This window comes from Peromyscus eremicus, chromosome 18 (assembly GCF_949786415.1).
Source record: "Peromyscus eremicus chromosome 18, PerEre_H2_v1, whole genome shotgun sequence".
In the NCBI taxonomy this organism is placed as follows: domain Eukaryota; kingdom Metazoa; phylum Chordata; class Mammalia; order Rodentia; family Cricetidae; genus Peromyscus; species Peromyscus eremicus.
Genome location: NC_081434.1, coordinates 43118766 through 43145302, shown reverse-complemented (window position 1 = coordinate 43145302; position 26537 = coordinate 43118766). Strand labels below are relative to the sequence as shown.

Here is a 26537-nt window from a genome sequence, read left to right as displayed (position 1 = left end):
ACTCTAAAGCTACACAGAGAAACTCTGTCTCAAAAAAACAAAACAAAACAAAGCCCAGCCCTTGGGGAAGGAGCTGTCTCTGTGGGACATGACCAGAACAGACCTGAACATTCTGCCCGAGGCCAACCCTGTGAAGCCCAACAACTTGGAGGTGTTGGTGAGATTGCCTTACTGATCAACCTGTTCTGCTGAGACCCATTCAGGAGAGGTTTCAGAAGCCCTCAGCCTTCAGTCTGAGAAAACAAGATCAGCTGAGGAGTTGGCAAGCAAGCAAAATGCGAACTGAGATTGCAAGAGAAGGGGCCGACCAGCCACCCAACCAGTTCACCAGAATCATAAGCCCACCCTCCACTGACTGGGAACAGGTAAAGCCACATCTCTGGACTGGCAGACCAGGTCTCTTGCCCCTGGGCCCCAGCCATGAGAGCCCCAGGGACCAGACAGCTACCTTCCCAGGCTCCCTCACCTAAAAAAAAAAAAAACAAAAAAACAAAAAACCAGCCCCTGTGAACCAAACAACCACTGGAGCCTTAAGCCCACTCTGCACCAATTGGGAACAACTGCTCCCTGAGACAGAACCCACCAACACTGATAGAACTAAGCTGCTCCCAGTGGATATCCTTAATAGTCAAACTGACTACCTCTGTAATTAATTAAAACCTCAAGATTTGGGTACACCTGTGAGGGATTTTTCTCAAAGGTTTTGAAGTTAAAGACCCATCTTTGTTTTTTGTTTTTGTTTTTTTTTTTTTGGTTTTGTTGTTGTTGTTGTTGTTTTTGTTTTTTCTTTGAGACAGGGTTTCTCTGTGTAGCTTTGGTCCCTGTCCTGGATCTCACTCTGTAGACCCAGCTGGCCTCACACTTACAGAGATCCACCTGGCTCTGCCTCGGGAGTGCTGGGATTAAAGGCATGTGCCACCTTAAAGACCCATCTTTAATCTGAATCATTTGAGGTGATGAGATTTACCTTTAGTCGCTTGGTGGCAGTGCACACCTTTAACCTCAGCACTCAGGAAGATGAGCCAGTTGGATTTCTGAATTTGAGGCCAGGTTCATCTATGGAATGAGTTCCAAGGATACACAGATAAACCCTGTCTTGAAAATACCAAAAAAAAGCCAGGTGGATCTCTGTGAGTTCAAGGCCAGCCTGGTCTCCAAAGTGATTTCAGGAAAGGCACAAAGCTACACAGAGAAACCCTGTCTCGGAAAAAAAAAAAAAAAAACCACAAAAAAAAAAAAGAAAGAAAGAAAAGAAAATACCAAAAAAACCCCAAAACAATAAACAAAAAATAAGATCCACCTTTAATCTGGATAGTAACTCTTGGTGGCAGCCTACATACATAAAGGATATTGAAGGAGGAAGCTCTCTCTTTGTCTGCTTCTGCTAGCTCTGGCTACCAAGTTTATTCCTTTACTAGCATTAGAGCCCATTTCCTTAGAATTTTGGTGATATACTGAAGACCAGGTGAGATATCCAGCCTCATGAACTGAACAACTACTGGATTCTTCAAATATCCATTGGTAGGCAGCCATTGTTAGACTACCTGGAACACAGCTTGTAAGACATTCTATGAAATCAACTTTCATGGAGAGATTCATTCTACCAGTCCTGATCATGTAGAGAACACTGAATAATACAGTTGCATCTTTTTTCACCTGCCCACTGAGTAAGATGTGCTGGTTGACAATGGTGCTCATAACCACATTCTTCCTAACTCCATTATTCTCCAAGTTTTCAATTTTCCATGAAGACTACTCTGTATTATTATTTAATTTGCCTACAGTTTGCTCTGGATTTCAGAAATTAAACTCCTGAAACAATGGAGCCGTCACCCAGCTTTCTGATGGGAAAAAGATCTGTTATTTTGTGTGTGTCTAGTTCCTGCCTTTCTTTCCTGGTTGTCTGAAATGCCAATGAAAAGCAGGTAAAAAGTTCATTCAATTCACCTGACCTCAGTGTGAAGCCACCTAACATCTCCTTTTGTGTGCTTAAATTTCTCTTAAGTTGTTAATATTCTGGGCATCCTTCCACATGTGTGACAGGGAATCACTCCACCCCTCATAGCAGAGTGGGCTGTACAAGCTAGCCAGCCACATTGTGTCCAGAAGAGGAAGGAGAAGTGCCTATGGAGGACAGGAAGATAGCAGGGTCTGCTATTAGAGCCAGGGACAGGTGCTATTGAAATGTAAATCTCTCCCAGTTCTGAAAAGGTCTTTGTCTGAGGTGGAAGGCAAGGTCAGGACCATTGTGCTGTGTCTTTAAGGACAGTGTTACCCTATAGGAGGTGCTCTTGTCACTCAGGCCTCACTAGCCAATCAGGCCCTCCAGGCAAGCAGCCAGTCAAAAGTGGTGCAGGGTCCTTCCTGTCACAAGCTTCAGGCTTGTCTGGTTTTGTGTGCTGTGCTGTGTGTGCTGCTGTAGGTTGGGCAATCTGGAAAACCACAACATGGTGAGTGAAGGGCTGCTGTCCCCAGAGTAGGAGGAGTGGTGATTTCAGTCATGGGAGCCAGTTTGGTGGGTTTAGCGTGGTTCTGCTTGTCCTGCATGCTCCAGTGTGTTTCTGTGTGGTCCTGCACTGTCTTTGCAATTCCTGGGCTGGCTGGCAGCCTGTGTCACTTCACTCCCTAGGCTGCTTATATGCAGATCATTGGGAGTAGGACTGAGCTTTGAAATAACCTTGTTGACATCACTGTGAAATGCCGGCACCATTAGTGCATAAGCATTTTCGCTATGGAACACAAATTTGCTGAACTCAGAGAGACCTGGTCCTGTATCTAATATATCTCCCAGAAGTACTGCACTTTGAACTTTTCACACTTAGGCTTGGGATCCATCTGGAGTTAATTCTGTGGAGATTGTAAACAGTATTTTCTGTGTAAAGTAGCACTCCTCCGCTATACTGTGATGGAGAAAAGTAGAATTGATGGTAGTAAAATTGATGGTATAAGGGCTTACCAGATGTTAGGAGACATTAATTTACAAAGTAGAATTTAGGAAAGGAGGGGCTGCATCACAAATATCCCAAAGATAAGTACATGCTAACCATGCCTGTTAGAGATTAGTATGATAAGATGTAAATATTTGTTTCATATGATTAACCAGCTACATTCCCATAACAAGGAGACAACCCTGATTTACAACAAGCAGAAAGGCCCATCCTTCCATTAAAAAAACAGCCTCTAAATGCTGTTCAAGGAATCATTACAGGGTCAGAACCAACATTAAGTCATGGTGTGCCATGAAGTTATACTAATTCTAGAACAGGGGCATCTCCAGTCTTTTTGAAAAGTTTTTGTTTGTTTGTTTGTTGGGTTTTTTTTTTCAAGACAAGGTTTCTCTGTGTAGCTTTGGTGCCTGTCTTGGATCTTGCTCTGTAGACCAGGCTGGCCTCAAACTCACAGAGATCCCCCTGCCTCTACCTCCTGAGTGCTGGGATTAAAGGCATGTGCCACTACTGCCCGAAAAGTGTTTTTGAGTCAAGGCCTTCTATGTTGATTGAGATGGACTTGCACACTGTCTGTAGCCCCACAGGGCATTGCCATTGTTATCCTCCTGACTAACCACCCTAAATTCCTGGATGACACATCTGTGGCACCCCAGAGTTCTAAAATTACCCGTTTGAGTCACACAGTGGGCTGTGCATTGCAGAACAGCGAAAGGATTTGTGTGTGGAGCATGGTTTCTCCCTTCAGACCAGAAGAGGAGGAACAGTATACTGTGTACACTGCAGGATGAAACAGACTAGACAATAGCTAGATCATGACTGAACTTGAAGGCAGTGAGCTTCAGGGTTATCCATTACAAAGAAGGACTGATGGGGCAGGGTGAGCGGCTTTCTCTGTAATTTTCCTGTATGTATTAATTCCTTCCATGTGAATGAAAACAGACAGAATTGGTGGGTGTACAGTTTAGGGAGAATAGCTTGAACTACTAAATATTTAGTTTCCAATTAGCAAACTCTCCTGTGCAGATATATGTGCAATCCTGGTTGACACAGTTAAGTCAGCTCAGAAATTTGGGATAAAAGCCAATGGCTGTAACTCTGTGTGTCATCTTACAACACTCAGTGACTAACATTTTACATGGGACAAAGTCATACAATCTCTTATTAATGGTATTCACTTTACTAGGGAGGTGCCTACTCCATTTCAAAGTCAGTATAGCTAAAGTTTCTTCCAATTATTTTTATCATTTTAAAATATCAATTATTGATATTATTTTAAAAATTAATTTCTTTAAATACATTGCTGCTTTTTTCTATTTTTCAATGTTTCTCAGTTTAAGAATTTTATTCCATTTTTTCTTAAGTGTTGTTTATTTATCTGTTTATTTATATCAGTTTAGAAGAGTGATTCTCAACCTTGATCATGCCTCCATGTGGGGGATCAAATGACTATATCACAATACTGGCCTAAGATGATTGGAAACAACAGATATCTATATGATTATTCATACCAGTAGCAAAAATATAGTTATAAAGAGGTAGTGAAAAATTTTTAGAGTTGTGGGCATCACTGCATCATGAGGAACTGTATTAAAGAGTCACACAGCATTTGGAAGGTTAAGAATCACTGGTTTAGATCAATGTCTCTTGTAGCTCAGGCTTGTCTCACACCATAAAATTGAGAATTACTTTGAACAATCAATCCTGCCTCTGCTGCCCAGTGCTGGGAAGACAGTTTTGAAACTCCTTCCAGAACGGAGCCTTGTCTGATCTGTGGGAAGGAAAAATAGATTAGTGAGTGAATATCCTTCAACTTCTCAAGATTTTATTGTAAATCTACAGATAAAGTGGGACCTTCATAAGAACTGTGTTCACTGATTGTAGCATGAATCTTAAAAGGTCTTATTAATGAAAACAAACCTGGAGCCAGGTATTGGGGTGAACACTGAAAGATCAGAGAAACAGAACCAGCCACAGCTACCTCACCTCGCCAATTCCTCACCTGATCTTGTTTCTTCAATCTGGAAGCCTCTGTGTCCTCATCTTAAGGGATCTCAGCTGAACTGCTGCTCAAAAGCCTAAAAGCTTAACAGGCTCTAGTTCCTGGTCCTCATACCTTATATACCTTTCTGCTTCCTGCCATCACTTCCTGGGATTAAAGGCGTGTGCCACCATGCCTGGCTGTTTCCAGTGTGGCTTTGAACTCACAGAGATCTGGATGGATCTCTGCCTGCAGATTGCTAGGATTAAAGGTGTGTGTGCTACCATTTTCTGGCCTCTATGTCTATCTAGTGGTTGTTCTGGTCTCTGACCCCAGATAAGTTTATTAAAGTGCACAATATATTGAGGGACACAGTGTCACCACAACTTACCAGCTATAAAATAGGTGTAGTCACAGGATAGAAAGGGATGGGCAAGAAGGAGGTTGAAAGCATTCCTGCTGTGACAGTAGATGATGTTGGTGAGGTAATCAATTCTAGATGATCAATAAATGTGATGAATGGCCAGTTCTTGGATCCTCAGACCAATCAATCAAGAATGTGGATAATGAACTGAATGTTTGTGAAACCAAATTACTATAGTTACACCAGTTCAACCTAAAGAGCAGAACTGGATAAATTGATAAGACCATGTCTAATATATGACTGTGTTTTCCAGGTTTAAGATGTATACCCCAAGAGAAATGATGTGAGAAGCACTTGGTGTGCCCTAATACAAATCCCTAGTCTCTGGAGCACATGGCCATAAAGCCTGTTTCAACTTTTTCATAGAATTATTTGGGATTATAATTACATTATTTCCACTGTCTCTTCCCTGCCTCCAAGCCCTCCCATAGTCCTTTCTTTGTGTGCTCATCCATGGCTTCTCTTTGTTTAACAACTGTTACTGTTTGAATGTGATGTGTTTGACAGCAGGACCTCCCAGCTATGAAATAAAAAGGGTTGACTGCACTGGACATTGAGTGTGTAGTGGAATGTGTGCACATAGGACCCTGTGCCTTGGAAGAGAAATAGGAAGTGCTCTGGGATATTGGAAAATTTTACTAAACTGCCAAATCCTGGATTAGATTCCTGTCTGACCATAGTGTGGAAGAACAAACCAGGGAAGGTTGTTGCTTTCTGAGTCATTTTATCTCTGCTCACACAGTAGGGTAACTTATAATGTTCTGAAATGCAACTGGCTAGATCTAGCTAACTGGGGACTCTGGGAAGGCTTAGCAATTAGGAGCACCAATAGGAGGTAGCTTAGAGATTCTTCCAGGATTCTCCTCTTGTTCTGTTGCAGGGAGTGGTAAAGAAGTTCACAAGCCATGACATGGTGAGTGTGAGGGTCACTGTCCCCAGACCAAGAAAAGCAGGTTGGCTGAGGTGTCAGAGCTGCCTGGACTGGGATGGACCATGAGCCAGACTGAGGTTCTGTTGCTCCTGTGGTAACCTGGGTAGTGGCCCTTGTTCTCTGAGCTTTGTTGAATGTAGATTCCCTAGGGAGGGGAGGCTCTGCCATCATGGCATGGGGGACTATGAGCTTATAATATCACTATATCAAGCAATTTTATTGAGAATTGCTTTGAATTCTTAATCCTGCCTCTGCTGCCCAGTTCTAGGTACACAGTCCTGCAAATCTTCCAAGTCTGGATAATAGAAAGTGCACAAAAGCACCCTGTACTTTGGATGAGGAACAAGATGTGCTCTAGGAGGATGGAAGAATATCTACTAAAATACAAAGTTTATTGACTAGGACCCTGTCTGCTCTGCTGGAATTTCAGAGCTGGAAGCACTGTGCTTTCTGAGTCATTTGATCTCTGATCACCCAGTAGGGTAGCTGTTAGTATTCTGAGGCCCAGTTGGATAGCTGTAGACAATGAGGGACTCTGGGAAGGCTTAGCAATTAGGAGTCCTAGTGGCAGGTAGCTTGCAGGTTCTTTCCAGGATCTCTTCTACTTCTGTTGTAGAGAGTTGTAAAGAAGACCACAGCTATGCCATGGTAGGTATAGGGTGTTCAGAGAAGGTCTGTTGATCTGTTATTTCTTCTGGAATTTAGATAAAATATGAGCCAGACTGTGGTTCTGTTGGTCCATATGGTGACTGTGGCAGTTGTCCTTGTCCTCTGAGCTCTGTGGATGGATTTCCTTGGGAGGTGAAAACTCTGCAGCCCTGGCATGGGAGAATATGATGCTTGTAGTATCACTGCTCAGTGTGCACACATAGGCAAGCTTTTGGTGTGCAGTGAGAAGACAGATTGGAAAACTGAAGGTCTGGTTTCTAGAAGTTCTGAACATTACCCTCCTCTTTCATGTTTATCTTATAAATGCTACAAATAATTTAGAAACTGGTAGAAAGATGGCGGTGCAGATCATCTTTCAGCAATACATGATTAAAGTGCTTCTAACATTCTGCTGCCACCAACTACAATAGTGTTTTCTAGTGAAATTTTATACCAGGGGACAAAAGGAGATTCTGAACTGCAGAGGTTTATCAGGTGTGCATGGTGTTGGGTGGTTGGATAGGGCAGAATCAACATCTTGGGCCATAATCCATGTGACAGGAAGCATTCATAACTACTAAGAAGTCTTTGTTTCATGATTTGGGAGCTGATTGGTGGCCCCAAAGGAAGCCTGCTCCATGCCCTCAAATACTCTGTCTCCAACTGGTTCTTTCACTTTTCTTATTCATCTGTCTATGCCCAGAAATGAATATGAGCTGCTGAGTCCATTTGGTGTTTCTTCTAGTTATATGATTTCAGTGCAGGCCACTTCGTTTTGGATAACTCACAATTCTCCCTCTCAATATTTATTAGTTTCCTGTAGCACTTTGTCTAAGGAGAGGGTCTCATTAGATCCTTCCCCTCAACCTTGTAAGTTAGAATGTGTACTGGCCATATTTTCTCCTTCACCTGAGATCTTCTTGCAGGGCTTAGGGTTTGCCTACCTTGCCAGCTGTGACTCTGGGTTCCCAGCTCCTGTATGATTCCAGCTCTGGAGGTCCAGTTCTTCTCTTGCAGGGCCCTGTGTGTACAGTGGATGGGCTGCCATGCTGTCTCCATCGGCCCTGATCTTAAACCAGCTCTACAATTTAGCTGCCAAGTTCTCCCCATTCTGACACTTTTCCCCAAACTGAGGTCCTCACAGAATTCCAAGGTCCTCTGAATCAGGCTAAAAATAATGTCTGGAAGGGTATTTCCAGGGAGGGAGAATATCTTTGATCTTGTGTGGGTGTGTCTGTGAGGGTCTTTCCTGGGGGTGCATCTGGAGAGTGCTGTGCTTGTGAGGAGAGGACTGGAGGAATTTCTGCTCAGTTTGCCTCAGGGAGAGGGTGTGTTTAGTAGGTGATTTGCAGGCTTGACCCAGGGAGGCAGGTAGGTGGGGCTGCAAAATCACAGGCCCTGTGCACCAACCCAACTCTTGTCTTGCCTATCTCAAATACTGTGGAGCTGGAGGAGCTTTTCCTGTAGTCACCTGGCCTGATCACTTGTAGCCCTGGAACTAGTCCCTGGAAACCCCCAGGACCTGGATCTAGCTGGACAAGGAGTCAACTTAGGCTAATGATTTAACCCAGATACTTGGAGGTCATAGTGCTGCTGTTGTAGTTGTTAGGAATAGCAGGATGCTGGGAACAATGCAAGGAAAAGCTTGCAATGGTCATATACATGAGAACCTGATACAGGGAAAGTGAGACAACAATCCACCTACCCTTTTTAAGGACTTTCCTGCCACCAGGTTGCCTTCTGATTCCTTAGTCTCTGTGCCACTCTCCAGATCCTTCTTTGAGTCCAGATTCCTTCTTTCTATGTCCTGGTGCCCAGCTGCTTTACTGAGCATTCTATGGGGGCCACAATGCCTTCTCAGACTTCAGATACTGCTAGAGTCTTGAATGTTCCTGAGACAGCATGAGTAATCCTCATAGGTAAGCTCCTTGGTAAAACTGGAAATGTTATAAGGCAAACAAACTCATAACTGTTGTTTTGAGGCATTTGTTATTTTGTATTTAAAAATCTTGTTATATTTTTTATTATCAGAATTTTGGAGCTTATTGAAATTATAAATTACTGCTGTTCCTATAGATTTTGATTAGATGAGTCAGGATTAGACAATTGTTTTGAAACTCCCTCTTGTATAGAAAACTCATGTTTTCAGTAATGTGCCAATGGTATAGAATGAAAATTTATTGGAATTTGTTTATATATTCAATGTAAATTATTTTATATTTGTTTTATCTATTCCATATATTCAATATATATTATTCATTAAACTATACAGTGTGAGTTTTAGGCTAGCTGGATCTTTGTAATGAGATCTTGTTTTAAACAACAGAGCAAAATTATATTCAACTTTATTTATGAGTGTGTGTGTGTATTCAATAATAATATATGTTTTTCTATCATATTCACTATGAAGACCAAATTCAAGGAGATCTGCCTGGCTCTGCTATCATACTTGGTATATTCATTTCTGTGAATAATTTGACATGGATCAGTGACTGACACCAAAAATGACTTTAAGGTATATTGTCCTGAACCTCCTCTGCAGAGGTTAAACTGGGGCACTTCAGTGCATTTTGGAAAACAATTTCAGGATGAATCAATACAAATCAGAGTTGGGCGTGGTGGTGGTGGTGGTGGTGGTGGTGGTTGTCACACACGCCTTTAATCCTAGCACTCAGGAGGCAGATCCAGGCAGATCTCTGTGAGTTTGAGGTCAGTCTGGTTTACAGAGAGATATCTAGGACAGGCACCAAAACTACACAAAGAAACCCTGTCTCGAAAAACAACCACCACCACCACCAACAACAACAAAAATTTTCCAGTTTTGTCTACATTTGGGATTACCAATATGAAATCAGTGAATCAGGTATAGGTGATTTCTTATTGTCCCAAGTGGCTGTTTCTTAATTAATCCAAAATTAATTAGGATTAATTTTCTTTTAGGTAGTTTGGATAAGGGTTTGTCTGTCTAATTGATTTCCTCAAAGAACTGACTCTGTGTTTCATCGATTCCTTGTCTTTTTCATTGTTTCTATTTGATGAATTTTAGCCCTTATTGGATACTTTATTCCTGTCTACACCTCTTGCGGATACCTATTGTTTTTGTTCTAGTGTTTTTATGTGTGCTGTTAAATTGCAAATATGAAGTCTTTTCCTTTTTTTATGTAGACACTCAGTTTTACACAGTTTCCTCATATGACCACTTTCATTGTGTCCTCTAAGTTTGAATATCTTGTGTAATCATTTTTATTAAATTCTAGAAACTCTTTAATTTCCTTCTTTATTTCTGTCTTGACTCATTTTCTTTAGTAGAGTGTTGTTCAGTTTTCATGAGTTTTTAAGCTTTTTGTTTTTGTTTTTGTTTTTTTTTTTTAATAACCAGCTATAATGCATGGTGGTCAGATAGGATGCAAGGAGTTCTTTCAATTTTTTTATATCTGTTGAGACTTGAATTATGTCCCAGTGTGTCATCTACTTTGGAAAAAATTCCATATGGTGCTGAAAAGGTGTATTCTTTTTCTTTGGGTGGAATATTCTATAGTGTGTTATGTTCATGTGATTTATAAAATCCATTAGCTCCAATATTTCTCCATTTGGTTTCTGTCTGGATGACCTGTCCATTGTTGAGGGTGGGGTATTGAAATCTACCACTATCAAACACTGTGAGAGTCAGTGTGTCATTTAACCCGTAGAAGTGTTTCTTTTACAAAAGTGAGTGACCTTGTGTTTGGGGCATAGATATTAATAATTGAAATGTCATATTGGTGGAGTTTTACCTTTGATGACTAAGGTGTATTCTTCCCCATTGCTTTTGATTAATTTTTGTTTGAAGTCTATTTTGGCAGATAATAAAATAGCTACTCAAGCCTGCTTTTCAGTTCCAATTGCTTTAAATATGTCTTTCCCAGCATTCACCTTTAGGCAACCTCTATCCTTGATGTTGAAGTGTGTTTCTTTTATGGAGTGGAAGGGTGGATATTGTTTTTGAATCCATACTGTTAATTTGTGTCTTCATTGGGGAATTGAGGCCATTGATATTGAGAGATATCAGGAATAATGATTATTAACACCTGTTATTTTGTTGTTGTTATTGTTGGTGATGATGGTATGTGTATGAGAGTGTCTTAGTTTGTGTTTGTGTGAGTGTGTGTGTGTTTCTCTTCTTTTGGTTTTGCTGATATTGTAATATTATTTATTTATTTATCTACTGTGTTTTCATATGTGTAGTTAGCTTCCTTGGATTGTATTTTTTCTTCTAGTACCTTCTGCAGGACTGGATTTGTACATAGATATTGTATAAATTGTATCTTATTTTCTCCATTTATAGTGAAGAAAAGTTTCTGAATGTAATAATCTGGGATGGCATCTGTGGTTTCTTAGAGCCTGCATCACATGTGCCCAGGCCCTTGTGGCTTTCAGAATCTCCATTGAGAAGTGAGGTGTAATTTTCACAGATCTGCCTTTGTATATTACTTGGTCTTTTGTCTTTGCATCTTTTAATATTCTTTGTTCTGAATGTTTAGTGATTTGGTTTTTATGTGACAAGGGGACTTTCTTTTCTGACCCAATTTCCTGGGTGTTTTGCATGCTTCTTTGTACTTTTATCAGCACCTACATTAACCCAGGATAATTTGTTATGTGATTTTATTGAAAATATTTTCTGGACATTTGATCTTAGTTTTTTCTATTTCTTTTATTCTTGTCATTCATAGGTTTGGTCTTTGCATAATGTCCAATAATTCCTGGTAATTTTGCATCAAGAAATTTTTATAGTTGACATTTTCTTTGACTGATATAGCCAACTGTACTTCCTGTTTGTAGTCCTAAAATTTTCATTTCTGGAATTCCCTCAGTTTCTGTTTTCTGTTATTGCTTCAGTTTCCATTTTCAGGTCTTAAACAATTTTATTTCTTTCCTTTAATGATTAGTTTGTTTTATCTTGGCTTTATTTAAGTTGTTTATTGGTTTACTTCAATAGTTTGTGTTTTCCTAGCTTTCTTGGAGGAATTTATTGATTTCCTCCAATTGTTTGTTTGTTTGTGCTCTTGTGAATTTATTTAAGGTATTTATTGATTTTTTTAAGTTCCTCTATCCTCTCCATATATTTGGTTTTGAGGGTTTTTTGTCTTGTATTTCAACTATGTTAGATTATTCAGGGCCTGCTGTGGTAGGATAGCTGGGCTCTGATGGTGACATATTATCCTGGCTGTTATTAATTATGTTCCTATGCTAGGCATCAGGTGTGGGGTGATTATAGGTCTAGGTGCTGTTTCCTGACTTTATCTTTGTTCGATGGGAGTTTTGTTCCTGATTTTCTGTTTGTTCTCTTGAGTTTCAGAGTGTGTGTTGGCTGAGTGTTTCCTTTTTTCCTGGTCTTACTGGCTGGTGTGTTCAAGGGAGAATGCTTACTGGTGTTGGAAACTGGATCAAGGGGAGATGAGGGGGATATAACCTTAGGGATCTACAGGAGAAATGGAGAGTGGAGAGGGGAAGCTGCCTCCGGTGATCTACTGCAGTGATGGGGCAACTATTAAAATCAGGTCTAGGATAAGAGATAATGTAGTAGATCTGTGGATAGCCTAAATGGTCTTCTGGAAGATGTGACAATTAGTTGATTAGGGGTGCTGCTCCAGTTAGTTGGGTGCTTTGACATAGATATGAGGTAGGAAGGACAGGGCAACTGGGGATTGTCTTTGAAATCCACAGGAATTATGAACAGGTGGAAGAGAAGCTGCAGCTGAAGTTCTGTTACAGCCCTAGAGGCAACCCTGAGTACTGGATTTGGGTAATCAAGATTGGGGAAGGTCTGTAGGCACCCTACCTGATCCCATACCCAACATCTTAATACTGATTCATCAAGTTCCCAGGGTTCATTTATTTACTTCTTTCTTTATGTAGGTTTCTGTTATTAATCTGTGAAAGACTTAGTTTTTTAGATAAGTACTCTGTGGGCTATGCACGACTCTCAGCAAATATTCTTCTTGGGGATGACCTTAGTTCAGAAATCAACCCTCAAGTTGAGAGGCTCATAACCACCTGCTATTTCAGATCCAGGGATCCCATACACTCTTTGGTGTGTCACTTGTATATGCATAGAAAACTTCTCTCATACATACAAACAAACATACACATAAAAATGAGGATATACTTATTTTAAAAACATGCTTGTGACTTATAAAACAATTAGAGGAAAACAGGTTGCTTTAGGTATATAATACAAATCATACAACATTGATTTAAAAATCTGTTATCTAGCATTTTGTTTGAAATTTTTTTCATTTCCTCACTCTGATGCAGACTTACATCCAGTCATCAATCATAGAAACAAAGGGTTTTGAAATGATCCTAACAGACATCCTTTTCTTTATCAAAACAGAATGTGGTAATTTTAGTAGGCAAAACCTTTTTCTACAATGTAGAAATATCAGGCTTCAAGTGAATCCATCCAATTTTTCTAGAACAGTCCTTATCACTCAACCTATTTTCTATTATTGGCTAACAAGAGAACTGGGGTGCATAGTGTGAGTGGTGGTCAGTGATTTTTTTGATTTTGATTTTCATTAGAATCTTACAGTTCTTGTTCAAGAGACCATGTTAACTATGTAGGTCTCTCTTTGTGTCTCCTTTTATCAGTCACACCATCTAGGTTTTGTCAATTTTTTATTAGTTATAATTTGGTTATATTTTTCTCTGCAAAATGATAGACCTCCACCTATTTTTATTTTCTGAAAAATTACTGCATTATGTTATGAGTTCCTTGAGTTTGTTGGCTTGGAAACTTTCTGTGGAGAAACAGAATTAGTTTTCTCTTCTTTATCTTAGAAGCTTGTTTCTCCTCATTTCTTGGCATACATATGTTTTCCAGTTGTTACTATTATCAGTGTTTGCATTGTTGCTGTTTAAGTTATTCCCATTGTTGATACATTGGTTTTTGGTTTTTTAAACCTCTTCATATGTGGGGCGTTTACCCAACCACCCCCACAGTTCCCCAGAGTTTTCTTGAGTGCGAGCAGCAGGAAATATTAGATAGAAGGATTTATTGCGGAGAATATCGCGGAGAGAAACAGATAGAAAATAAAGGATAGCCTCGAGAGGGCCTGGAACCTATTCCAACGGGCCCCGACTGTCTCTGCCCCAGGGTTTTTATAGAGACGCCAAGGGGTGGAGCAAAAGACCTCCTCCCCCAGCACAGCCAAGTGCAGACCATCTCAGACACCTGCACTCAGGCCCGTGGTCTAATCATCCTCTATGTGGACCTGCTGGGTAAAGCCACGAGGAACTCGAGAACGGGCTCCCACAGGTCCCCCTTTCTTAATATATAAAAAATAACTATTAATGGCTTACAGCAATCTCCATAGTTGTTACACCTCCTAATATGGGAGTAGAGGATGATAAAGATGGCATTTCTCTTTTGAATTAGGTCCAAGGTGACTACAGCAGTCTTAGCTGCCTCAAACCCTTTCTAAGCCAAAAACTCTTAAGGCGGCTACAAACTTAAAGAATCCCTTAGCTTCATCATTACCATTAACAAGTTAACATAAATATTGTTATACATAGTCACAATTCTCTCAATCTTACAACTCAAAGCAAACTCTTAACAGAACCATTTGAATTAGCATATATGGTGCTAAATATAGTTAACAATTTTCTCCGTCTTATAACTTTAACTCAATCATTTGAATTTTCTTGCTAACAGAACATAGGAAAAACTTCGATGTATTCACATCAAACTTAATATTTCCTTAACTCCACAAAACCAGGGTGCATTAATATCAATAGGGTAAATATAATTTCTGCAAACATAATTCAACCTCATAACTCCTCCTTTTCTTTATAATTTTTTAAACAAAATCTAAAACCTAGTTAGAAGAACCCAAACTCATACAATTCCTACAAACCCATATTGAAAAGCAATCTTCTCAATCTAACCATTAACACTTTGAAAACTTAGCAAAACATCCAAAAGCAGTTTCTTAATAAAACTCTTTACACTTTAAAAGTAGTCTCTTAATATACCCCATTTGCATTTCTTACTAACAAAAACATAACATTAATCCCTCAAACAACTTTTGAAATTAGACTAAGGAATATTAGCTCTTCCCCCTTTCTTTATAATTTAAGCAAAATCTCAAGCCTAGTTAGAAAACCCAAACTTCTGTTTAAACAGTTCCGTTTGTAACACAAACCAGTTCCATAAGTAATTCCATTTTACATAAACAGTTCCACAAAACAATTCATGAATCACCAGTTAATAAAGCATATATGCATACACAAAACTGCATCTTGATTCTAGGTAGAAATAAATTTCTTCATTTAAACAGTTCCATTTTTAACCCAATTCCAGCAAACAGTTCTAGGTCATTACTATGAATAAACTCAAAATTGTCCCATTGCAATGAAATCTCTACTGTTCATTTCATTTCTTAAGTCCCAAAATTCACATGATAAATTCTGGTACGAGCCTTCCAAATATGAAGAAATCCATAACCAAAATCTTTGTAGTTTTATCTCATTTTAAGTTCAAAAAGTTCAAACAAGAAATAAATTCTAGTATCAGGCTTTCACTTCCAAATATGAAGAGATGGTTTTCAACCAAAACTTTTTGCAGTTAACAATTTCAATTCAAACAAGCGTCTCTGCAACTTTTGTTCTCACAGACAGAGACCTTTTTAGGTACAGTAGTATTCTAAACCGCACCGTTTTTGATGTTAGCTCAGGTTTTTCTGTGTTGCGTTGATTTTCCATGAATCTCAGCTGCGGATGCCTTGTGCTAGTTCTGGCGTCCGCCATTCTTAGCTTCTTAGTGACTTCTGGAGCTTTTGAAAAACCGCTCAGACTGCCTGCTTTGCAGTCTGCTAAGACACTAACTTCTGTATGTCTCAGGTTCTTTCACCATATACATTAAGAATAGACTCACACTTAACATTTACACTTTACAAACTCACATATAACCTTTTGTCTTGCAAAGCATTTAGACTCACATTCAACATCTACATTTTACAAACTCACATATAACGTATTAACATCTACTTATTTATACTCCTTAAGGAAACTATAGAACTACTTTAGCAAATATATTTCTTATTACTTATATATTTCTTATATTCATTCCATCTTATTCTTATTTAAACTTACATTTACAGCTAACATCTTTACTTTTTACAAGCTTATCACCACATGTCTTAAGACTACCTTAGATACTTCTTGCAAGCTTATATATATTCTTAAAGGAACTCTATAGATCTATTTTACAAACTTATATAGGGCTACCATTACCATATATTTAACTTAGCAAACACCTAAAGATTTCTTAACACAGATCTAACGAGAATTTTTACAAACTCACATATCTTATTTTCATCTTTTTCTATTTCTTACTCTTAATTATTATCACTATCTCTATTAGAAAGATTCTTATCTAGACAGGAAGTATGTACATCATTGCTAACGTTTAGAGTTTATAGTCAGCTTTGTTATAAAACACTGGGATTTAGTGAGTGTTGTTATAGAATTGTGATAGTTGTTGCTAGGGGACTGTAACATTCTTGGGATGACGCCACACTCCAAAGTTGCCAGTTCTCTCAGCCGTTCCGGACCCAGCAGAGATGCACTGTCAGCGGTAGACGGTGTTTAACTAGAGGCTGTCCCTTCACCCAAATTCATAATAGTTCCCCTAAGTGCTTCAATTCAGACAAATGTTTCTATTACAGCAGTACTCTTGGTTTGTTCTACCGAAAAACTTACCGTATTTAGCTGCTGTAAGCTCTTTGCCAAATATCGTACAGTTATTAGGTGATATAAAGTATTTTTCCAAAGGAGCTAGTAAAGCCAAAAGCGGCACAGCTCCGAACTCTATTTCCTCACTGTTTGCATTAACCAGTGACAAAACCTCAGAAACACTGATCGAGCCACTTTCCTTCTGGTTTCTTTATAGAAACGTCATTGGAGCTGACCTTTCTTAGTTCCAAGCTCCTTACGAAACGCTCCGGTAATCACCGAGCTTCATTCTCCTCTTGTGAAAAAACACAAACATGTCCTCGACCCCATATTAACACAGGATCGGGACCCTTCCACAATCCCAAGCAGGGATCTTTCCATTTCGCATTACCCTCAGCTAAAGGACCAGGAAGATTGGAGTGAACTCTAATATGGCCCACAAAGCATGGCAGCTTTCTTTTGTAGATAGCATAAGTTTCCTTCATATCTAAGACAATGTTCAGTATATAAACTGCTTTCTTGCTTTTGTAAGGATTTTAAAGTGGCTTGTTTGATCTTATAGGTAGCTTTCTGTCATCCAACTACCGTTAAAACTTTGCACAGCTATTAGGGTAAATAAGTCATTTTACCAACCCCGAAACCGCGAAGTGCCTAGTTCCATATCCTTTCAATGTTTCATTGGAACTGACACTTAAAACTCTTAGATGATTTTCCTCCTTATTCTTTTAAAAGCTGTATTTTAAAGTTTACCATGAACGTATTTTCGAGCTGACAAAAGTGTTTCAGGGCAATGTCGCCATCTTTAGCAGAAAAACTACCTTTCCCAGAATGCATTTCCCTTATATCAGTCCATAATAGTATCAGTCCCTTAAATCAGTCCTTTATATCATTTCCCTTATATCAGTCATTTCCCATAGTTCTTTTTGGGTCTGAGAGTCAACTTTTAAGTTCTTTTTTACCAGACTTGCTTACAAATTCTTGCCCGGGAGGTTTGAACAAAGTTTTTTGCTTTTGCAACGGGAGATTTGAACAGGCATTTTACATTTTCAATTATGGGACATTGGGAGGTTTCTGGTCTCTCCTCAGCTGGCTTTAACAGGTGTCTCTCCTTTAATTGACACTGGCCCCCAAATCAGAACTGCACTTGCCTCGTTAGCGCGCATTGAGGTGGGCAATTTCTGATAGCAACTTTCCTCGGGGCTTGTGTTTGTCTTAACCAGTCAGTGAAAAACAAGATCATGCACTACAGCTTTTCCATAGCTCTTTCGGAGAGATTTTCTCCCACCGATTTATCTCATTTTGCTTGTTCCTTCCCCCCCCCTCCCCCAGATGCAGAGCTTCAGGTATCTGTCTGTGGCTCTGTACCTCTGCTAGCTGCCTTTGGAAGTAGGGGCTTTTTCCCCCCAAAATCTGCCTCAAATTCTAGCAGCTTTTCACAGGTCATGCATTTTCTGGGGAGGATTCTGTCCCTTCTGTTTCTTCAGAGTCTTTCTCCCAGACAGTTCCCAGTTTGGTCTCAAGTTTATCCCCTCTACCCCAGGAACAGTTTCCAATACTACAGTGGCGGCTTTCCCTGCTACTGAAGGTAGGGAGGGGCTTTTTGTCCGTTTCTGTTTTCAGGGTCTGTGTGGTTTGCATACAGACTGAAAATCTAACAAGGGAGGTTTTTGCCATTTCTAAACTCCCATTAGGACAGGTGTTTTGCCTTATCAGACCTTCACCTGGCCCAGTCCCCCAGTGGGTTGCGTTTGCTTGTCTGGGTGCTCAAGGACAGAGCTTATTCCAGAGGCAATCACCCCTCAGGGCTACACTCCCTCATCTCAGGGGAGTCAGTTGAAACACAGCTTTTCTCAAAGAGGTGTTTTCTCTGACAGAAAAAGCTTTACTAGTTCTGTTCTGCCCTGACTGGGCTCTTTCCCCAGACAGCGTTCTGACTCAGCAGCACAACTGCTTCAGACACAGTTCAACTTTACTGTTTTTCCAGAAAAGTCCTTACTTTGATAGAAAAGCTTTTTCTCAGATTTCTTTTTGCAGCTGTGGACCTATCAACCCGGGACTTGTAGGAAAGTGGACAACTGTGCCGTTCCCACTGGCTTTAGTTTTGTTCATTGGCAATCTTCCCCTGGGTCCTGCACCTTCCCGCCTCAGCTCTGTGCTCCAGAAAGTTTACAACTGCAGGAACCCTAGTGTCCCCGAAATGCACCCCAACTCAGAGACGCTGGCCAGTCGCCTCTGGGTTTTTGCTCAGAAGCGAGGATACAATGCTAACAGTTTGCATGCTTCAGGGGATCTTTGCATTAGGACGATTAGGAGACCTTTTCATTCTGAAATGCTCACTCAAACAAAACCCTTGATGCCTCAGCTCAGCTGTAACTGAAAAACTTGGCTTTTTGGCTTTTCTCAGGTAAAGTTTCTTGCCCTTTTGGGCTCTCTGTAGCTCTTTACCCACACTCTCCCAAGCGTTTCCCTCAGGGTACTCTGACCCACTGTCTTTTACTGGCTTGAAGAGACAGAGCTTAGAGGTTTTTTAGGAACTTGTCCCTGCCTCCTGCATTGCAGGGAGGATTTTTAAAGCTTGAAAGAGAACTTAGAGGTTTTGCTGTCTTAAGTTTGTTGTTTTCCCTTTGAGCTAATCACAGGTGGTCCCCATATTAATATCTTCAGGTGATTCTAATTTTTGTCCTTTTGAGAGAAAGTTAAAGGCTTTAGTTTTTAAGTTTAAGATTAAGGCTTTTTAGAGAGATTTTTTCCCCAAATTTTCCAAGAAAAGCTTTATAGTTTAAGATTTTTTTTCCCAAGAGAAAGACCAACTTTTCCCAAAACTTCCCAACTTTAAACTGACTTCTTACACCCCGATTTTTGCCTTAGGGAGAAATCACTTTCTCCCGCAGCTTGGACTTAGCATTTCAGCTGTCCCCAGGTCAAAAGCTTCCATAGGAAACTTTTTCTTCTCCAAAAGCTCAAAGAAGAGCTTTTTTACTACCCAAAAAGCCCAAAGAAAGATTTTTTTCCCCAGTTTGCATTCATAGCCCCCAAAATTAGAAAATTGAAGAGTTTTTCTGTCTAGTTGCCTTATTTTTTCTACACAATCTTACACTTCTAAGTTTTTCCTAAACTATATTACTACCCTATGCCTTATACTTATTTTTCACAGATAGAAATTGAGAAAGGGATAGAAGATAGAAAATTTTGACAGAAGAGAATTTTGCTGCAGCATCGGACATCCTTCCAGTCCGCTTTCCTTTTCTCTCGAGGATAAAACCCCTGCCTCTCAATATATATAAAAAATATATATTTTCCATAACACCGGCATGCCTCATCCACTGGCAGGGCTGAACTCAGCACTTTCGCCAAAAACTCTATAGTAAAACTATTATTTTCCTTTATCTTTAGTCCTTATTACTTTGTCTTTAGTCCCTGTTCATTTGTCTTTAGTCCCCCTTTTTTTAGTCCCCCCTTTTTTTGTCCTTTTTTCTTTAGTCCCTGTTTTTTTTTTCTTTTTTCTTTAGTCCCTGTTCATGGCGCCATTCTGTGGGGCGTTTACCCAACCACCCCCACAGTTCCCCAGAGTTTTCTTGAGTGCGAGCAGCAGGAAATATTAGATAGAAGGATTTATTGCGGAGAATATCGCGGAGAGAAACAGATAGAAAATAAAGGATAGCCTCGAGAGGGCCTGGAACCTATTCCAACGGGCCCCGACTGTCTCTGCCCCAGGGTTTTTATAGAGACGCCAAGGGGTGGAGCAAAAGACCTCCTCCCCCAGGACAGCCAAGTGCAGACCATCTCAAACACCTGCACTCAGGCCCGTGGTCTAATCATCCTCTATGTGGACCTGCTGGGTAAAGCCACGAGGAACCCGAGAATGGGCTCCCACATTCATATATTATTGTCTCTTTGTCCTAGTTACTTCCAGCTGTCAACATGACAGAACCTACAGTCATCTGTGGCAACCTCAGTTGAGGATGTGATCCATCAGAATGGCGGTTTGCTATGTCTTTGAGAGATTTTGTTGATTGCTGATTGATGTGTGAAAGCCCTTCCAGTGAGGGTACAATATCCCTATGAGAGTTGACCTGGGCTGGATAAGAGAGCTAGCTGAGCATGAGACAATGTCCAAGTAACAGAGAAAGGTACTAAACAAAGGTTTAGTTAAATGATTTTTGTCTTTATTTGCTAGCTTGAACTTCTATTCTAAGTTCCCAAAATGATGAATTGTGACCTGGCAGAATCAGCCAAATAAACCCATTCCATTTCCTGTGGTGCTTTTTGGGTAGAGAATTCAATCACAATGTGAAACAAGCAAGTTAGAACATAATGTAGTACACCAAAAGTGATTTTGTTGCTGCAGAGGACAAGGGAATGATGACTTTAGGCAGAATGTTAAATATATCCATCCAGATTTACATGCCTCAGACTCTTACACGTAAGTACTGGCAATTGGGCCCACTTATATGCAAGATCAACAAGAGCTCTTAACTTCTGAGCTGTCTCTCTTGCACTGTGTTGATTATTTATGTTCAAAATTTATATTGCTATTGGTATCATATGTCTATTTGTAGCTGTTTAAATGCATAGTTCCTTTTGGTAAGATTTATTAAGGTTACTATTTAAACTGAAGCAATTCAGGTATCTAGAAAATGAATACAGAACTCAAGTGATTATGTAACTCTTTGTAGAAACATCATTAAAAAAAACCTTTGAGTTCTTCCTATCATTTTTGTTTATTTGATTGATTTTTGCAGAGGAGATAGGTTCTTAATTTTTACTTCTTGCTCTCCTAGAACTGATTGCATAGTATAGGCTAGCTTTCAACTCAGAGGCAGATATACCTACCTCTTTTATCTTCATGCTAGGATTAAAGGCATGAATCAATACACCCAGCTTGCTCATCTTTTTTTGTAGTTAGTAACTATTCATACAGTTTCTCTAACATGTAATTAGTACTGATGATGATTTATCTTGTCTCTCTATCTGTTAATATGTATTCTCTTGCAAGGTGATATTGCATTCAGAGCATTCAGAAATGATAGAGATAAGTGCCCTATTCAATTTCCTTCTAAAGTGGCTAAATGACTATATTATAATGTCTGTATCATAGAATAAGTGTTTGAAACACCAGAATTATATGACTATATTGTTAAAGAAGCCTGCATTTACAATGATGTCAGTATCATGTGTCTTGTTGTATGCATATGCATGACATATTTATTTATGGCAAATTTTAGGATGTAGTGACCTATAATGATGTGCATGTCAACTTCACTCAGGAAGAGTGGGCTTTGCTGGATCCTTCCCAGAAGAATCTCTACAAAGATCTGATGGTGGAAACTTACAGAAACCTCACTGTTATAGGTAATACTATAAATTTTCCTTCACATTTTAAAATAAGGGGACAACTAGTTCCTGGTTATAGATACTCTTCTGTAATTTGATTGAGTCTGAGGAAGAATGAGGTGAAGATATTAAGCATGGTTTTAAGGATTATTGAAGGGAGTTACTTTAATTTTGCACAATTTCCAATAATATTTAATATATTTCCTGGTATAATATTCTAGGCTACAAGTGGGAAGATAATATTGAAGAGCACTGTCAAAGTTTTAGAAGACATGGAAGGTAATTTTCATGTACAATCTGGTAGAAATGTTCCTCTGGAGATATTTTAATGTATCTGTAACTTTTAAATAATAGCATCAGTATAAATAATTACAGTTTAAAGTACATTGATGATCATTAAATGATTTCAATACCATATACCTCAATGACAAGTGAATTGTGTTTTCATGTCATTCTTTCAAGAATGAAGACAAGGAGTCAATGCCTTAACAGATATCACCATTTGAATCATAGCTCCACCAGAGCTATGATGTAGAACTGACTATCCATTTAGTTTCCTACTATTTATATTACAAAAGTTATGCTCATTAAATATGTAATAATATTATGTTCAAAACCTTCTAATAAGCAAACAGTTCATAGTAAAATATGGTTACTCATATATTTGGTCTGACTTTGCTAAATTTAGTGAGAAGAGTAGTTAGAGTAAAGCATTAAGAGGTGGTTGTTGTGGAGGAAACTTAATAACCATACCACATGTTGATGAAGAACAGAAAGTCCAACTGTAAGTGAAATGTGGAAATCTTTTAGTTCTTATTCTTCCATTAATAGGTATATCATATGTCACTTTGAAAATATGAACATAGGGACATAGAAAGAAGCAATATACATTTCTCCATCTCAGAACAATCAGAATATATGTAATAATCCCCATGTTGAGTAGACTTGTTGAATGTGATGCAAGTTTACAAAAAATGATTTTTCAGCTTCATTGGTAATCCAGCAACAACCACACTGCAGTGAGTACCAGGATTGTGTAAATGCTTGTGTTTGTCCTGGGTCACTTTGGAAATATAGCAGGACTCACAGTTTAGGAAAATTTGTTAATGGAAGAAGTGAGATAAAGGTCTGAATTCATCCATTTCTCTTCAATGGTGTGAAATCTCATAGAGAAAACAGATGCCATCAATATGAGCCAGGTAATAAAGGATGTTACCATCACAGAAATCTTCAAATACGCAAAACAATTCTTAATGAAGGGGATAAACGTAAGTGTATATAATGAGCTAAAATCTTAAGATCTTATTCCTCTTTACATTTAGACCAAATTGAAAAATAAATACATATAGATATACAGACTCATCATTGCAATGAATGTGGTAAATCTTTTACATACACTAATTTTCCATTCAGGTATGAAAGAAGTCATACTACAGAGAAACCTTCTGAATATACTCATTGTGTTAAAGCCTTTGAGTGTCAGAGTCTTCTCCTAAAGCATGAAAGAACACATACTGGACATACACCATATGAATGTAATCAATATGTTAAAGCCTTTGAATGTTCCAGTCATCTGCAAAGGCAGTTAAGAAGACATACTGGAGAGAAACCCTATGAATGTAAAGAGTATGGTAAAGCCTTTTTATGTCATAGTTATCTTAAATGGAATAAAAGAACACATACTGGAGAAAAACCCTATGAATGTAATCAGTGTGGTAAAGCCTTTGCAGAAGACAGTTATCGTCAAGTACATGAAAGAACACATACTGGAGAGAAACCCTATGAATGTAATCAGTGTGGTAAAGCCTTTATGCGTCATAGTCATCTTCAAAGGCACAAAAGAACACATACTGGAGAGAAACCCTATGAATGTAAACAGTGTGGTAAAGCCTTTTCATTTCAGAGTTATCTTCAAAGTCATATAAGAACACATACTGGAGAAAAACCCTATGAATGTAATCAGTGTGGTAAAGCCTTTTCATGTCAGAGATATCTTCAAAGTCATAAAAGAACACATACTGGAGAGAAACCCTATGAATGTAATCAGTGTGGTAAAGCCTTTCTCTGTCAGAGTTATCTTCAAAGTCATAAAAGAACACATACTGGAGAGAAACCCTATGAATGTAATCAGTGTGGTAAAGCCTTTATGCGTCATAGTCATCTTCAAAGGCACAAAAGAACACATACTGGAGAGAAACCCTATGAATGTAAACAGTGTGGTAAAGCCTTTTCATTTCAGAGTTATCTTCAAAGTCATATAAGAACACATACTGGAGAGAAACCCTATGAATGTAATCAGTGTGGTAAAGCCTTTGTCTGTCAGAGTTATCTTCAAAGTCATGAAAGAACACATACTGGAGAGAAACCCTATGAATGTAATCAGTGTGGTAAAGCCTTTTCATATCAAGGTCATCTTCAAAGGCATAAAAGAACACATTCTGGAGAGAAACCCTATGAATGTAATCAGTGTGGTAAAGTCTTTGCACAATACAGTCATCTTCAAAGTCATATAAGAACACATATTGGAGAGAAACCCTATGAATGTAATCAGTGTGGTAAAGCCTTTTCATGTCAGAGATATCTTCAAATTCATAAAAGAACACATACTGGAGAGAAACCCTATGAATGTAATCAGTGTGGTAAAGCCTTCTCATGTCAGAGATATCTTCAAATTCATAAAAGAACACATACTGGAGAAAAACCCTATGAATGTAATCAGTGTGGTAGTGCCTTTGCACAATATGGTCATCTTCAAAGTCATGAAAGAACACATACTAGAGAGAAACCCTATGAATGTACTCAGTGTGGCAAAGCCTTTTTATGTCACAATGATCTTCAAAGGCATAACAGAACACATACTGGAGAGAAACCCTATGAATGTAATGAGTGTTGTTAAGCTTTTTTTTATGTCACAGTTATCTTCAAAGTCATAAAAGAACACATACTGGAGAGAAACCCTATGAATGTAATCAGTGTGGTAAAGCCTTTATGCGTCATAGTCATCTTCAAAGGCACAAAAGAACACATACTGGAGAGAAACCCTATGAATGTAATCAGTGTGGTAAAGCCTTCTCATGTCAGAGATATCTTCAAATTCATAAAAGAACACATACTGGAGAAAAACCCTATGAATGTAATCAGTGTGGTAGAGCCTTTGCACAATATGGTCATCTTCAAAGTCATGAAAGAACACATACTAGAGAGAAACCCTATGAATGTACTCAGTGTGGCAAAGCCTTTTTATGTCACAATGATCTTCAAAGGCATAACAGAACACATACTGTAGAGAAACCCTATGAATGTAATGAGTGTTGTTAAGCTTTTTTTTATGTCACAGTTATCTTCAAAGTCATAAAAGAACACATACTGGAGAGAAACCCTATGAATGTAATCATTGTGGTAAAGCCTTTTTATGTCATAGTTATCTTCAAGACATAAAAGAACACATACGGGAGAAAAACCCTATGAATGTAATCAGTGTGGGAAAACCTTTGCTGAAGACAGTTATCTTCAAGTACATGAAAGAACACATACTGGAGAGAAACTCTATGAATGCAATCAATGTGGTAAAGTCTTTGTATGACACTTCACAGGCATGCAATTATACAAACTGGAGAGAAACCCATGAAAACACAGGCAATAGATAACACCACAGCAGTAAACCCCAAAGAAAAGAAGCACACACACTACCACCAAAAAAATAACAGGAATGAACAAGCACTGGTCATTAATATTCCTTAATATCAATGGACTTAATTCACCTATAGAAAGACACAGGCTAACAGAATCGATACAAAAGCAGGACCCATCTTTCTGCTGCATACAAGAAACACCTCAAATTCAAAGATAGACACTATCTAAGAATAAAAGGCTGGGAAAAGTCTTTCCAATCAAATGGTCTTAAGAAGCAAGCAGGTGCAGCCATCCTAATATCCAGCAAAATAGACTTCAAACTAAAATCAATGAAAAGAGATCAAGAAGGGCATTACATACTCATCACAGGAAAGATAATAGACCAAGATGAAATTTCAATTCTGAACATTTATGTTCCAAACACAAGGACACCCACAACTGTAAAAGAAACATTACTAAAGCTTAAATCACATATGAAACCCCACACATTAATAGTGGGAGACTTCAACACCCCACTCAATGGATGCTGAAAAGGCTTTTGACAAAATACAACACCCTTCATGATAAAGGTCTTGGAGAGATCAGGAATACAGGAAACATACCAAAACATAATAAAGGCAATTTTCAGCAAGCCAATATCAACATCAAATTAAATGGAGAGAAACTCAAAGCAATTCCACTAAAGTCAGGAATAATGCAAGGCTGTCCATTTTCCCCATACTTATTCAATATAGTACTTCAAGTTCTAGCCAGAGCAATAAGACAATATATGGAGATTAAGGGGATACAAATTGGAAAGGAAGAAGTCAAGCTTTCCCTATTTGCAGATGACATGATAGTATACATGAGTGACCCCAAAAATTCGACCAAGGAACTCATACAGCTTATAAACACCTTCATCAATGTAGTATGATACAAGATTAACTC

General features: G+C 38.9%; 1 protein-coding gene across 1 annotated transcript; it reads left to right on the top strand.

Moving 5' to 3' along the window:
- The first annotated feature begins 275 nt into the window (after positions 1-275).
- LOC131895025 (zinc finger protein 431-like) lies at positions 276-24873 on the top strand. Its single transcript, XM_059245406.1, has 4 exons — positions 276-365; positions 21869-21995; positions 22199-22256; positions 23391-24873. Exons 1-4 carry the CDS (start codon positions 276-278, stop codon positions 24871-24873), a joined length of 1758 nt encoding a protein of 585 aa, XP_059101389.1.
- The last annotated feature ends 1664 nt before the right edge of the window (positions 24874-26537 follow it).